This window comes from Neoarius graeffei, chromosome 2 (genome assembly GCF_027579695.1).
Source record: "Neoarius graeffei isolate fNeoGra1 chromosome 2, fNeoGra1.pri, whole genome shotgun sequence".
In the NCBI taxonomy this organism is placed as follows: Eukaryota; Metazoa; Chordata; class Actinopteri; order Siluriformes; family Ariidae; genus Neoarius; species Neoarius graeffei.
Window position 1 is genome coordinate 56,060,179 of NC_083570.1, and position 16,939 is coordinate 56,077,117.

The window sequence follows — 16,939 nt, forward strand, 5'->3', positions numbered from 1 at the left end:
AACTCTCAAAGAACCAAACATCCAAAAATCCAAGTTTGAATTTCAAGGTCAATTTTAGACCACGCCCTACCCTGCTGTAGACCACGCCCTACCCTGCTGTAGACCACGCCCTACCCTGCTGTAGACCACACCCTACCCTGCTGTAGACCACGCCCTACCCTGCTGTAGACCACGCCCTATCCTGCTGTTGGCCAACCATGCAGATACAGGAGAGTTTCAAGTTAAGAGCTTCAGTTAATGTTCATATCAAACATCAGAATGGGAAAAAATTATGATCTCTGTGACTTTAACCGTGGCATTGGTGTTGGTACCAGACAGGCTGGTTTGAGTATTTCAGGAACTGCTGATCTCCTGAGGTTTTCACACACATCTCGTTCTTGACTTTACATTGAACTGTGCATAAAACCAAAAACCTCCTGTGAACATAGGGTCTGCAAGCTGAACCACCTTTCTGATAAAAGAGATCAGAGTAGAATGACCAGACTAGTGTGAGCTGACAGGAAGTCTATAATAACTTAAATAATCACTCTTTATAACCATGCTGAATAAGCATCTCAGAACACACAGCACATCAAACGTCTAGGTGGATCAGCTACATCAGCAGAAGACCACATCAGGTTCTACTCCTATCAACCGAGAAAAAGAATCTGAGGCTATCATGAGCACCCACTGAAACTGAACAGTTGAAAACTGGAAAAAGGCCAGGTGATTTTTTTTTCTTCCTAATTGTCAACTGTCCAGTTCAGGTGAGTCTGTGCCCACGACAGCCTCAGATTCCTGTTCTTGGCTGACAGGTGTGTCGTAGCTCATCGACAGCAAGATTCTATTTGCATGCTGAGATGCTTTTCTGCTCACCACGGTTGTAAAGAGTGATTATACTGTATGAGTTACTATATCCTTCCTGGCAGCTCGAACCACTCTGACCATTTTCCTCTGACCTTTCATCAACAAGACGTTTCCACCCACAGAGCTGTCGCTCACTCTGTGTGGTTTTTTTATTTTTCACACCATTCTGTGTAAACTCTAGAGACTGTTATGTGTGAAAACCCCAGGAGATCAGCAGTTTCTGAAATACTCAAACTAGTCCATCTGGCACCAACACCCATGCCACAGTGAAAGTCACAGAGATCGCTGAGAATTGTTCTTAATTCTGATGTTTGATGTGAACATTAACTGAAGCTCTTGACCTGTATCTGTATGATTTTATACATTTTACTGCTGCCACATGATTGGCTGATTTAAGTAACTGCATGAACGTACAGGTGTTCTTAATAAAGTGGACAGTGTGTGTATCTTTATCAACCTAAGCTGAGAAGAAGAAAAGCTACCATTAGTCAATTCACATTTGAGAAGATGGTTCTGAGCAAAAAAAGGGTAATTAATAGGTTCAGCTATACAACAGGAAGTGATCATTTCCATCCATCCATCCATTATCTGTAGCCACTTATCCTGTTCTACAGGGTCGCAGGCAAGCTGGAGCCTATCCCAGCTGACTACGGGCGAAAGGCGGGGTACACCCTGGACAAGTCGCCAGGTCATCACAGGGCTGACACATAGACACAGGCAACCATTCACACTCACATTCACACCTACGGTCAATTTAGAGTCACCAGTTAACCTAACCTGCATGTCTTTGGACTGTGGGGGAAACCGGAGCACCCGGAGGAAACCCACGCGGACACGGGGAGAACATGCAAACTCCGCACAGAAAGGCCCTCGCCGGCCACTGGGCTCAAACCAAGGACCTTCTTGCTGTGAGGCGACAGCGCTAACCACTACACCACCGTGCCGCCCCGAAGTGATAACTTGGTCTCGTGTATTTCAGTCTCCTGCAGTGTCACTGTGCGGAGCCAAGTCCAAAGCTTTTGAGTCAGCTCTCACATCCCAAATGCCTGGAGTCAAAGAGTTGATTCTTTTTTGGGATCAACTCCCAGCCCTAGCTACAGTGTACTGTTTGTGCATTATTGATGAAGTTGTTTCCCCTGTTTATTTTTTATGGTTTAAAACTGACTTGGTGATGTGACCAGTTCAGACTGATCTAAAGTTCATTTCTTGCTGTAAAAAAAACTGGGATGAAAACAAACCAAATATGGCAGTGTAATATAGTTCTAATATTCCATCATGCAGGAGTGCCATCTTGTGGAAGAGAGCACTGCGCGCGCGTGCGCACACACCACTGTGTGTACATGGCTTTTATATGTTATTTCAGATTACAAGTTCAAAGCATTTTGTCTGAAGTCTGTCAATCTCTTATAGAAGCTCGTTTCCGTAACTTGAAAAAAAATGCCACAAAGTCATCATTAAAGTGTATCTCATAATTGTGAGATGTCATAATTATGTGACTATTTCATAATAATGAGAGCTTTTTTTAACTGATAATCACATTATGAGGACTTGGGTCATAATTATGAGATACTAAGTCATTATTATTAGATAGGATCACATTATGATGTAATTAAAAATCACAATTATGACATATGCTCTCATAATTATGAGACACAAAGTCATGCCAGGGCGGCACGGTGGTGTAGTGGTTAGCACTGTCGCCTCACAGCAAGAAGGTCTGGGTTCAAGCCTCGTGGCCGGCGAGGGTCTTTCTGTGTGGAGTTTGCATGTTCTCCCCGTGTCCGTGTGGGTTTCCTCCGGGTGCTCCGGTTTCCCCCACAGTCCAAAGACATGCAGGTTAGGTTAACTGGTGACTCTAAATTGAGCGTAGGTGTGAATGTGAGTGTGAATGGTTGTCTGTGTCTATGTGTCAGCCCTGTGATGACCTGGCGACTTGTCCAGGGTGCACCCCGCCTTTCGCCCGTAGTCAGCTGGGATAGGCTCCAGCTTGCCTGCGACCCTGTAGAACAGGATAAAGCGGCTACAGATAATGAGATGAGATGAGAAAGTCATGCTATATATTATGAGATAGGATATTATTATGAGGTTGAGAATCATAATTATGAGAGAATCTTGTTGAGATAGAAAGTCATAATTATAAGATCTCATAATTGAGATAGGGCGGCAGGGTGGTGCAGTGGTTAGCACTGTTGCCTCATAGCAAGAAGGTTCTGGGTTCGAGCCCAGTGGCCAACGGGGGCCTCCCTGTGTCTGCGTGGGTTTCCTCCGGGTGCTCCGGTTTCCCCCACAGTCCAAAGACATACAGGTTAGGTTAACTGGTGACTCTAAATTGACCGTAGGTGTGAATGGTTGTCTCTATGTGTCAGCCCTGTGATTATCTGGTGACTTGTCCAGGGTGTACCCCACCTCTCACCCATAGTTAGCTGGGATAGGCTCCAGCTTGCCCGTGACCTTGCACAGGATAAGTGGTTACGGATAATTGAGATACAAAGTCATTATTATGAGATAGAAAATCATAATTATGAGACGCTAAGCCATTATTATGATAGGATATCATTACAGAGATTTAAAAGTATAATTATAAGAGGCTCTCATTGAGATAGAAAGTCATATTTATGAGATAAGATCTCATAATTGTGAGATACAAAGTCATAAGCCATTATTATGAGAGTGAAAACCATAGTTATGAGAGGATCTCATTGAGATCGAAAGTCATAATTATAAGATCTCATAATTTATGAGATGCAAAGTCAGTCATTATTATGAGATTAAAATTCATAATTATGACACGCTAAATCATGAAATAGGACATCGTTATGATGAGATTGAAAAACATAATTATGAGAGCATCTCATTGAGACAAAGTCATATTTATGAGATAAGCTCTCATAATTATGAGATACAAAGTCATAGACAAGATCATTGAGACAAGATCACAAGTCACTGCTATGTGAACCTGAGTCATCATGAGACACCTTATTATTATTATTATGGTGGTGGAAACAGGCTTCCATAGTTGCTTGACTAAGAAGCTTGCAGAGTTTAAAAAAAAACCTCAAGCAGGCAAGGAGCACATGACAAAACCCATTTTATTGAAGAATCATCTCTGACACAGGAATGCAACACTTTGTATCTCCAAGTTTTTGCATGAAAAACAGTGAGGATTTATGTATTTTATATCCGTTGCATTGAAATCAATCTCCCCATCACAGAGAGTAGAGAAAGCGGGCTGACTCTCAGACCGGTGTGTTTCAGTGCTTCATTGCACTCTTCCTCTTGGAGGAAGAAAACAAGGTGTTCGGAGTTCGATGTGCTGTTTCTGTAGCCTGTACCCGAATCAGCAAGAAACTGCATTATACAGTAAAGCTGTGTATCGACAGGTTCCTCCTCCTGTTTACAGTGTCATTATTATTGCATATAAGTAAGCTGGTTATTATATAGTCTATCCATATTACTCACACACATCATATGGATTCAAATCTTAAATAACTGACATCTAAACTACGTCTTCTTCAATATTGGTCGTAATATTCAAAGGTATATTCTCTGGTTTTGTTATAAGGTTTAAAATACATTGGACTTCATAATAGATCATTTATAGATTATACAACTGTGCGACTATTTAAAAAAAAGCACAAATTGGATCTAATTTACATCACACTACAGTAATTTAGATTTTCATTAAACATGATGTGGGCTATAAGAGAGGTTCATGTCTTTAGTGTACAGTCGAGAATTCCTGGACTATACCTTAACAAGAGATTACCTATATGTCCGTGTGTGGGTGTGGACGCAAGTGTAGATCTTGTGCCTGATCATTCTTTGTGCTTTTTGATTATAAATAAACTTTTTTTTTTGGTATTCAGACCTCCGTCTCCTATACCTGTCCATCCAGGACAAAGGGAATGTAGGACAGATTGGAGAGTCAGTGAGGGAAGTAAAGGAACAAATATAAAACATTTAACATCACAATAAGTGACAGTCACATACACGCACACACCACACCAGCCATACACAACCCCACCTATTATAATGTACTATTATGCAAGTTTCACTTTACAATCAGTTCACAACTGATAAAACAATCAGACATTGTCACAATTACAACTACAGTCAGAGATTTTTTTTTTTTTTTAAATCTCTTTTTTACAATCTGGAATAAAAACCACCAGTAATCACATAACATTAACAATTTAAACATAAATTAACAGAAATAATAATCAATCACAGCTATGTAAAGAATCAAAATCGCATAAAAGAGCATTTGGAATGTGCAGGAAAAGGATGAAGAAAAAGAGCTGGAGGAAGAAGAAGAAGAAGAAGCAGGTAAACATGGAGCGCAAGGTCAAAGTAGCACTGCGCCACATTCACAAAGCCTTTAGATTGAGACTGAACACTGAACATGATCAAAAAAAAAAATGGTGTAAAGCACAAACCGCTAAGAAACAGACGACAGTATAATAAGAATGAGAACCATGTAAACAATCTTCTGGTGTCCCAACTTTGTAGCTGTTTAAACTTTGGGCTGTGTGACCCCAAAAAACCGTAGCGTAAATAAATAACTGCATCATGGTATTAAATAACAATAACTATTCTTGTCTAAAGGTTTCATCAATACCAGTAGGCAGTGTGAACCAGGAGCAGAAGCAGATTCATATAAAACAATTTCTGCTTCCCAGTTCTCATTCACTGCAGTAAAGACCTCCACTTAAATGGCTTTTTCCTGTCGAGGATGCTAATGCTAAACGGCTAACTCTCCAGAGAGGTAGGCTGGCAGCAGGCCTCAGGAGCATAGGTTTTGTCAGGGTTTGTTTGGCAGTCATAAAACAAGCTCTCTGTGTGTGTGTGTGTGTGCGCAAGAGAGCATCACCGAAAAGCTTGGACGCCTTTTTTGACTATGAATGCTCATCATTGCATATATACTCCACTTATCTCATGTCATGTACACACGTAGCCGGGTATTTTTAAAACCGAACATTTTCCCCCCCTCCGTTTATAAAAATGTTTTATCCACACCACCTCGTCTTCGAAAAAAATCCCTTCCACACATAACCAAACATCTGCATTTTCAATCACATTCATAAGTATTCCAAACCTGTAGATGGCATTATTTTCTCAAATCCTACCCCCTAATCACATCAGCAGTAGTTGGGCTTCTAAAATTAAACATGTAAATAGCGCCTGCACAATAATTAACGCTTTCAAGGCACTACTCCGATCTATTACTCTGTCCATGCTTAATCTGGCTTCTGCAGTAAACAAAGGTCGCACGTTTGACGTCAGGGCAGATTTGTTGTCTTTTTTTTGGCGCAGATTGTGACGTTCTAAAACGCAAAACTCTGGTTATCTCTGTCTACATGAAAAGGCATACACGGAGTTTTCAAAAATCTTCACTTTGCCCGGAGTTTTTTTAAATATTCGTTTTTGATGCGTTTTCATGTGGATGACAGGCCAAAACGTAGAAAAATATCTTCGATTTAGCAGAAACCCGGCTACGTGTGGACGGGGTCTCAGACTAACTAACTGCTACGCACATACTCAAATGCTTACCCATATTCATCAGCACTTCTTCTAGCCAATAGAGGTTTTGCACCATCACATGACCCCCATAGCAATGATAACTACACCGCCATGACAGGAGGCAGTTTGTATTGCTTCATTCAGCAGAGTTGGCTGTAATTGATCAAAACAAAGACATCAAATTTTTTTAATTTACCAAAAGTAATTCATCATCAGGGGAAAAAATAGAGAGATTTCTAAACATAGAAGGGAAAAATGGCTCGCAAACATACAAAGTGTAGCAAGGTGCTTATTCTTATCCAGTGAAGTGAACATGAGCTTGAGCACCTCGCTGCACTTTGTCTCTTATGCTTATGTTCACTTCACTGGATAAGAATGAGCACCTTGCTGCAGTTCTAAAATTATTATTATTATTTTCATCTAATCTCATTATCTCTAGCCGCTTTATCCTGTTCTACAGGGTCGCAGGCAAGCTGGAGCCTATCCCAGCTGACTACGGGCGAAAGGCGGGGTACACCCTGGACAAGTCGCTAGGTCATCACAGGGCTGACACATAGACACAGACAACCATTCACACTCACATTCACACCTACGCTCAATTTAGAGTCACCAGTTAACCTAACCTGCATGTCTTTGGACTGTGGGGGAAACCGGAGCACCCGGAGGAAACCCACGCGGACACGGGGAGAACATGCAAACTCTGCACAGAAAGGCCCTCGCCAGCCACGGGGCTCGAACCCAGGACCTTCTTGCTGTGAGGCGACAGCGCTAACCACTACACCACCGTGCCGCCATTTTTATTATTATTTATTCTTACCTTCATGGAAATTAAGTAAGCAAAACATAGGCTTTTTGACTTCTCTGTTCGACACTGATTCCCACCAAATGTTTGCGAGCCATTTTTCCCTTCTAACCCTACGTTTAGTAACCCCCCGATGAATTACTTTTGGTTAATTTAAAAAATCTGATGTGTTTTATTCAAAATGATTTGCACATCCAAAAACGCAGCAAAACCTTCCCATACTGATCAACAACAACTAACTTGTCTGAATGAAGCACTACAAGCTGCCCCCTGTCATGGCGGCGTAGTTACCGTTGCTAAGGGGGGGTGGGGGGGGTCACATGACAGTGCAGAGCCTCTATAGCAGAACTCTTTCTGTTTGGAGAGTTGAGATGAACTTCATCTGGACACTGAGAAATGCACCATTGACTTCCTTGTAAATTTCACATGGGGGAGCCTTTCAGATCTAATGCTCCTGGATTCAAATGCCATTAAAACATTAAAAAGAGAGCATGAGGAGGGGAAGGGGAAGTCGGAGAAGGGGCATGTGCAAAATAAGCCATCATGTATACAACAAAAACAAAATCAAAAATAGAATCTGCACATATTCATTAAACAGTTAATACAGACAAGCAACAATAAAACAACTGATACAAATATATATAGTAAAGAATCTTGATAAATATGATTTCACTCCCAGCAGATAAGACAGAATATTTTCTGAAACATCACTCAGCATGTGCTTTTGCCCTTTCACTACACAGCACTGAAAAGACAGCATATGATTAGCGATCACTCTTCAAAGTCACCTTCATCTCTTGCTAGCCAATACGAGGCCACAACTCACTATGTGCACACAATGCATAGCAGGAGGAATGAGATATGAGGAGAAAAAAAAATACGACATTAATGAATATAATTATGTCATGAATCTCTCACTATTAAAAATAAATAAATAAAAAACCCATTCTAAAATCACATGCTGTATCCAAATGGCCTTGTACGAGAGGAGTGGTTCAGCTTAGCTGAAAGTTCCATATCAGTTGCGCACATTGTGTTAAAAGCATCTAATTTGGTACGCTTATAGCTAAAGGCATTCCAAAAACAAATGGATATTGTGCCATCAAGAATTTTCAATACGTCACCAATGGCAGCCACTTTTCAAAATGGCCACCAGTGACAACTGGTTTCAGATCGACTTTCTTATCATACATAACTATGTCTTCAATATTTTATATAATATATATATATATATATTATATAAAATATCGAAGACAAAGTTATGTATTGGGGAAGCCATGGCCTAATAGTTAGAGATGCAGCTTTGGGACCAAATGGTTGCTAGTTCAATTCCCTGGACCAGCAGGAATGGCTGAAGTGCCTTTGAGCTAGGCACCGAACCCCCAAGTGCTCCAGCAAGAGTGATCGTGTACCATGTGTCTGATTAGCCAAAGCAAAACTGGTGATGCAATTATCAGTTCAGGCAGTAGCCCGGCCAAAACTAGCTAGTTATATTTATTTACTAGGCAAAGTTCTTGGGAACTGCCATTTGGATAACGCATGCAAGTTATTGAAAATTAGAACTGCGAGTTGGCCTCGTGGTTAGCATGTCTGCCTCTCAATCGCGGGTTCTACTCATGGTCGGGTCATACCAAAGACCATCATAAAAATGGTACCTACTGCCGTCTGGCAAGACACGCTGCAATACAGATGCGAGTGGGGAGTCAAACTCTCGTCGTTACCAGAGGACTAGCCCCCTACTGTAACCCTAGCTCTGTAATAGGCGAGAGGCCAAGGGCTACGGAGATCGGTGCCGCCCTATGCGCCACATGCCGTGAGAAGGACTTCGATTTGTTCGATCATTGAAAATTCAAGATGGCCACCATTTTTTAGATAGTGGCCATGACTGGTATGAAAATTGTAACTGCAATACAGTTGCATAGACTAGTCCAATATGGATGAGCTCTGTGTCAAATCATACATATTTATGACGCAAAATTCAAATCTGTAACTTGAGAATTGTCCAGAAATGTCCTTCTATCTCACAATTCAATATGACCACCGTTTATTTCAAGATGGCGGACATGGCCAGCAGAACAATTGTAAATGAAAATTCTTGATGGTTTTGGCTATATGTGTACCAAATTATTTGCTTTTATCACAAAATGCACAATTGTTATGGTTATCTATAACCGCTTGAGTTGCTTTCATCATTTATCAGTTTTGAGAAAGCTAATTCTGCATGGCAGTTTGTCCAGAATGCAGCTGAGGAATCTCCGTATCCCAACTATTCTCTACAAAGAATTTCTTTCTCCTTGCACTACTTGACATTTTGCCCACAAGTCTGTACCAACTCATAGAGGATAATTATCTGGTTTGCGTGGTAAAGATGTCGCTAGATTATACTCCCTGTACTGTTGCGATTCAATTACGCTATAGCAATAACAAACACTACAAAGAACAGATTGGTACTCGTTTATAAAAAGCGACGGCTCAGCATGCAATGCCTTTTAACCAGCATTCTCCTTTACTCAAAAGCCCACTAGCAGCAACTGTAATGAGACTTTAAACACCAGCTCATACGAGAGCGAGTCTGCTGCCAGTCCAAGCAGGATCTGTGATTACACATACACAATGTTTGTGCTTTCGGGGAATTTTTTTTTTTTTTTACGTTAGCACAAGGATTGCTAGACAAATTTTCTCAAAACCATTATGAGCCCTGATCTGGGTGCTGTGACATGTAAGATGTCTGAGAATACATGACAGAATAATTCCGTGTTCTGTGATGGTTCTTAGCGCAAGGGCTAGTTCTAGGCAGCAGGGAACAGGGAGCTGGTAAGCAGAGTAGGATTACAACTAACAAGTCAAACTGGAAACTGCTACTTATAGCTTTTAATGACATAGCTGTAGTGTGCATTTAGATCATTCAAACAGCACTACTCTCCATGACGTAGTGCATAATGGACTATTTCTCCACAGATGGAAAGCCGTAGTGTGAGATGGCTCTAGCTGACATGAGTCAGGCACTGCATACGCTGCTTTCATCAGACTCAAAGCTCAGCATCCGTGTGTGTGTATATACGTGTTTACTCAGACCTGCAGTCAGTCCGAGACTCTAAACAGCTATTGCACCTCACACACACACACACACACACACACACACACACACACACACACACACACACACACAATGTCTCGAGATCATGCAAGGCTGAAAAAAAAAAAATTTCTAGGCTTGTGAGAATTCATATCACAATATTGGGAAACAATTAATCTACCCAAGTGTCCTTTTCCCCAAGAATTAAAATCACTTTTTAACTTTATAAAATCCCAAACAGGATCACTATTTTGATTGAAGATTTCATAGGACTCTCCGTAAACTATATAACTTACAACTCTGGCATGCTGAACTAAACATTTCATGGCCTGTGCTTCAGCTGAGGACTAACAGCCCCCCTCAGGGAATTTGGCAAAAAAAATAAATAAATCCTCTCATCACTATTTGATTGTCACATTCATCCAGAATGACACGTACATTCCGATAAAATTACACAAAAACAAAATTAAGAGACAAAAAATAAAAACACCTCCAGCCAATACGGTACATGTAGATGGAGGTGGGTGGGAAGAGGTCTTAACTGGTGCAGTGTAGATGGGAAGGCAGAAAGCAAAACGGATTGGTTAATTGTTCCGCTTGGGTAAAAAGCTGAGGATAAATTCACCAACGCCCAGGAAGTAGACGACCTGAGCGATCCCGAAGAGTGGGGCGATGACGAGAGCACGGCAGTACGCGCCTTTCAGGAAGGCAGTAGGACCTTCATTCCGCAGAATCTTTCTGTAGTGAACAAGACGGATGAGTAGGTGTGACATTAGCATAGATGTGATACACGTACAACCAGAGAACCTGAGCCTGGTGATGGTTAACCAAGTTCCCACAGTAATAATAAGTAAAACCTTCATACAAATCAATACTAGACAGACTACTAGACACTAGCATTTCCACACGTGAACACAATTAAACTTGATGCTATTAATACCATGCTTATGTATTCTTTTTACATTCATGATATGGCCAAAAGTATATGGACACACGAGCATCACACCCATATACACTCACCAGACACTTTAATAGGAACTTGTTATTGATTCTAAGACTCCTGTTCTTGGCTGCAGGACTGGAACCCAATGTGGTCTTCTGCTGTTGCATGCTGAGATGCTTTTCTGCTCACCATGGTTGTAAAGAGTTGCTATTTCCTTCCTGGCAACTCGAACTAATCTGGCCATTTTCCTCTGACCTCTGTTATCAACAAGGTGTTTCCACCCACAGAACTGTCACTCGGTGTTTTTTGTTTTTCGCGCCATTCTGTGTAAGCTCTAGAGACTGTTGTGTGTGAAAACCCCAGGAGATCAGCAGTTTCTGAAATACTCAAACCAGTCCATCTGGCTCAAATCAACACCCATGCCACAGTGAAAGTCACACTTTGAGATCACAATTTTTCCCATTCTGATGCTTGAAGTGAACATTAACCGAAGCTCTTGATTTGTATCTGCATGATTTTATGCACTGTGCTGCTGTCAAGGGATTGGCTGATTAGATAACGGCATAAAAAAGCAGGTGTATCTAATAAAGTGGCCAGTGAGTGTACCGTATATTCCTTCCCCAAACTGTTGTCACAAAGTTGGACGCACAAAATTGTACAGAATGTCTTTGTATGTCGTTGCATTGCAGTTCCCTTTCACTGGAACTAAGAGGTCCAAACCTGTTCCAGCATGACAATGCTCCTGTGCACAAAGCAAGCACCATGAAGACATGGTCTGCCAAAGTTGGTGTGGAAAAACTTCTGCACAGAGCCCTGACCTCAACCTCATTAACACCAGGGCTTTGAACCGGTTCAAGGAACGAAAACGAAAACCGGGAACTTTTTCTATTTCACATGGAACAGAAACGAAACCAGAAACTTTATTATTTTTTATGTTCCAGAACAGAAACGCTTATTAAAAATAATGCTAACCGGTTAATACCGGTTTTTATTTCGTTCCTCAAAGTTTCCGTAGCCTACAAATAAAAAAGTCATTCTTCTCCTGCGCAAGTTTCTATGACCCGCTGGGGTTCACTTCCTGTGTGACGTTCGCTGACTGAATGGAGAGAGCGGGAAGGTGGACTACTATCACGTCTCCACATCTTAAATAAGAGGTAAATATTGCAGTCTATCGTTATTCAAAAACGTCAATTTCAAACACGATATCAATATATTTGTCCACGTTAATGAGAGGCTCGCGAACATTAAATGCCGTTAACCTCTGTTAGCCTATCAATGCATAGGGCCTGACTAGCCTTTGGTAACACACTAAACGAATTCTCTTTCATTTTTGGCACTTTTTCTGTTTGTGCAGATGGGAAGACATACTGAGAATCCAAATCGCCAACATTTGAAATAATAATTGTTTTGAATTATTTCTTGTCTTATTTAATGAAGGTTGTAATAGAATTAGCCTACATTTGGCTTAAGCTGGATGAGACAGCGGCATAATTTTATAGCCATTTGTTAAACAGCTGACAGGGAACGTAATTAACCGTTCCGGGAACGAAATTTTTTTGTTCTAACCGGTTCGGGAACGTCTATTTAATGGTGGAACCCAAAACCGGAAATGTTAAAATTCCGTTTCTGTTCGGAACGAACCAATAGGAAAAAAATTCTGGTTCAAAGCCCTGATTAACACATTCTGGGATGAACTCAAACACTAACTGAACCACAGGCCTCCTCATTCAACATCAGCACCTGATCTGACTAATGGCTGAATGATCACAAAATCCCACAGACAAGATCGAAAATCAAGTGGAAAGTCTTCCCAGAAGAGTGGAGGTTATTCTAACAGCAAAGAAAAGACATCTGGAATGGGATGTTCAACAAGTACATATGGGTATCATAGTCAGGTGTCTACATACATTTGGCCATATAGTGTACAGTATATAAACAAATCCTTCCCTTTTTGGAAATGTTTAATGAAAAATATCTATTTATAACTGTGTCTCTCATCCATGGCCTTCTGGTACATGTAGAGAAGGTGGGTGATGGTGGTCCTGCTCTTGAATCTTCATTCATAACGGTAATATAAAAGATCTGGCTAAGGGGATTCAGTCCTATCCAGAACAGGACTGTAATGTATATTTCTGATCTGACTTGCCGTTCCCGATTATTGCATTTTATCAGTAATTTCTAGCATTTATGCCAAACAAGTGCTTAGAGTTCCTAAATGGTCAACATTTCTTCTTTTATCCGTGTGTTCATTGTTCACAAAAACACGGACCATCTGAGAACCCTTAGATGACGTCTGAGAACCAGTCACCGATGTAAAATTATGAAATGAAATGGTGCTCATTTGGAAATAACTTTGCCAATGATAGAACAGAATTAATGTGAGAACTGCCAACTGAAATACTGACAATAAAACAATAAAAAAAAAACAAGTCGACGAAGTCGCTCTTAGTAGCCAAAGAGAGACGGAAGTCACCTGATGCAGTCAGTCACGCCACTGTACGTGTCCTCCTGACTGCCACGTGTTAGTGACTGCAGCCTGGTTTTTATCACTGTAAAGCAAACAAAACACACACACACAGCACATTTATAAATGTAGATCACCTGTATCTCTATCCTGGGCTCCAGTATTTAGCTGCTTCACAACCAAGGGCACGTCAATAAAAACCCCTTTCAAATGTTCACTTTAATACCAAGAGAGTAGTTTTACGCAAACCAAACCCAATTTGGAAACTCAGGTCAATTCATCTCATCTCATTATCTCTAGCCGCTTTATCCTGTTCTACAGGGTCGCAGGCAAGCTGGAGCCTATCCCAGCTGACTACGGGTGAAAGGCGGGGTACACCCTGGACAAGTCGCCAGGTCATCACAGGGCTGACACATAGACACAGACAACCATTCACACCTACGCTCAATTTAGAGTCACCAGTTAACCTAACCTGCATGTCTTTGGACTGTGGGGGAAACCGGAGCACCCGGAGGAAACCCACGCGGACACGGGGAGAACATGCAAACTCTGCACAGAAAGGCCCTCGCCGGCCACGGGGCTCGAACCCGGACCTTCTTGCTGTGAGGCGACAGCGCTAACCACTACACTACCGTGCCACCCGAATGTTGTAATATTGGTAGTAATTCTATCGAAAGTGTTCAAGCTGGTTTAATATGAAAGGGTGAGCATACTTTGAAAAGAACGACAGGGAAAGGCCCTACAGCTAATAGCGCTTCAAGAATCCTGGGTTATAATTTTATTCATTTGAAATTTTCTATCATACTTGTGACATTCGTGTTTAAATTATGCACTTTCGGAAATTTGAGCCTGCCACATACATGTATCCTCAACTGAACCACTCTGTTAATGTCTTTGTAACACACACACACACAACTAACCTTTTTCCCCACCATGAAGAAAAACCTTGAGCTAAAAGGCGTTTAGCTTTTGCCACAGTGTTGTGAAAGCACTCTGTGTGGACGCACTAATGATTTGATCGATAAGTTGTTTGTCAGCTGTAATTGTGTTTCTGGCTGCTCCTTCACTCTAAATGTCATTCATCCCTGTGCTGCTCTCTCCTGAAGACTTCGATATATACCTGACCTGTCCTATGCACAAGGATTCAGTGGATCGAGATTCAACGTTTTGTGAAACTGTTTTGACGTTTTGAACTGCTTTGCAAAGGAAGTCTGTGTTGCAGCATTATCTCATCCCATCTCATCTCATTATCTCTAGCCGCTTTATCCTGTTCTACAGGGTCGCAGGCAAGCTGGAGCCTATCCCAGCTGACTACGGGTGAAAGGCGGGGTACACCCTGGACAAGTCGCCAGGTCATCACAGGGCTGACACATAGACACAGACAACCATTCACACTCACATTCACACCTACGCTCAATTTAGAGTCACCAGTTAACCTAACCTGCATGTCTTTGGACTGTGGGGGAAACCGGAGCACCCGGAGGAAACCCACGCGGACACGGGGAGAACATGCAAACTCCGCACAGAAAGGCCCTCATCGGCCACGGGGCTCGAACCCGGACCTTCTTGCTGTGAGGCGACAGCGCTAACTACTACACCACCGTGTTGCAGCATTATACTGTAGATAAAAATCTTCCCCTATTCACTCAGAACAACAACCGGAAAAATCTTTTAAGGACTAGATGGAGTGTATCTGACAGCAGGCAATCTTTTTGTTTTTCCTTCAGGGGCTTGAGGTTGAATCTTACTCTGTGGCACTCACCATCTACAGGGTTGACTGCCACAGCAGCTGTACTGCCAGCGATACAACCCGATATGAAGGAGACGTAGAAGGGAGCAGGACCCTCCTCTGTCTTTTTCCCCAAATTATTCAGATTAGCAAACAGAGGAAAGTAGATGATGGAGAAAGGAACATCCCTACAGAGAGAGAGAGAGAGAAACTCTATATCACCATGTTTGCAAAATAAAGATCAAGTAATACTGTGCTTCCTAGGTGTGTGTGTGTGTGTGTGTGTGTGTGTGTGTGTGTGTGTTACCTGAGCAGAGTAGCTCCTAGCCCTTTATAGAGTCCAGCAATGCCTTTTTCTCTCAGCAGCTCTCGTGTGAGCTGCACGGCAGTCGGACTCTTCACCTCAACAGGGCCACCAGGAGACACGGCTTGTGGCATCAGTTTTCTCTGAGCAGCTACACACACACACACACACACACACACACACACACACACAGAGAAAGAGAGATTCACAATTACCAACACTATCTAAATCTGTTGGTTTTTTCCAGTCCGAGTTCCATCGTGATGCTTTTCTGCTTGAACACAGAAACTCCATTTAAATCCCAGTGAAATGCCTAAATCCACCATGTGTTGCTCAGTTCTGCACCATTTGTTGTTATCCTTGCTCCCAGTTCAGCTAATTCACAAGGTCAGACTGGGTGACCAGTCAATCTTTCGATGAGGGAAAGCAACAACATTTTCAATGTAATGGTACTCCAGAACCAGGATTCAGAAATTCAGACTAACTTCAATGACGATTCAAGTCTTCGAAATGTTATAACGATTCATTGTTTGCACTGTAATACTATTTTATAATAACATCTGTATTAGGGGCGGCACGGTGGTGTAGTGGTTAGCGCTGTCGCCTCACAGCAAGAAGGTCCTGGGTTCGAGCCCCGGGGCCGGCGAGGGCCTTTCTGTGCGGAGTTTGCATGTTCTCCCCGTGTCCGCGTGGGTTTCCTCCGGGTGCTCCGGTTTCCCCCACAGTCCAAAGACATGCAGGTTAGGTTAACTGGTGACTCTAAATTGACCGTAGGTGTGAATGAGAGTGTGAATGGTTGTCTGTGTCTATGTGTCAGCCCTGTGATGACCTGGCGACTTGTCCAGGGTGTACCCCGCCTTTCGCCCGTAGTCAGCTGGGATAGGCTCCAGCTTGCCTGCGACCCTGTAGAAGGATAAAGCGGCTACAGATAATGAGATGAGATGAGATCTGTATTAGGTTTATGAGGCTGTCTACAACAGTGAATATACCCTGATACGTTGCATTTATTATACAGTAATTACACTCACTGACCACTTTATTAGGCACACCCATCCACCTGCAGTTTCATGCCGTTATCTAATCAGCCGATCCCTTGATGGCAGCACAATGCATAAAATCATGCAGATACAAATCAAGAGCTTCAGATAATGTTCACTTCAAACATCAGAATGGGAAATATTGTGATCTCAGGGTGTAACTTTCACTGTGGCACTGCGGGTGTCGGTTTAAGTATTTCAGAAACTGCTGATCTCCT

General features: G+C 42.1%; 1 protein-coding gene across 2 annotated transcripts in view; it reads right to left on the minus strand.

Moving 5' to 3' along the window:
* Positions 1 to 6,983: 6,983 nt before the first annotated feature.
* slc25a22a (solute carrier family 25 member 22a) overlaps positions 6,984 to 16,939 on the minus strand; it is a 62,737-nt gene continuing 52,781 nt past the window's right edge. For both annotated transcript variants that reach the window (XM_060914463.1, XM_060914464.1), the window contains 4 exons: positions 15,688 to 15,835; positions 15,414 to 15,568; positions 13,661 to 13,736; positions 6,984 to 10,982 (listed from right to left, as the gene is read on the minus strand). In XM_060914463.1, the coding sequence (XP_060770446.1) occupies positions 10,829 to 10,982; positions 13,661 to 13,736; positions 15,414 to 15,568; positions 15,688 to 15,835 (533 nt within the window). In that variant the 3' untranslated portion in view covers positions 6,984 to 10,828. The remainder of the gene's footprint in view (positions 10,983 to 13,660; positions 13,737 to 15,413; positions 15,569 to 15,687; positions 15,836 to 16,939) is intronic.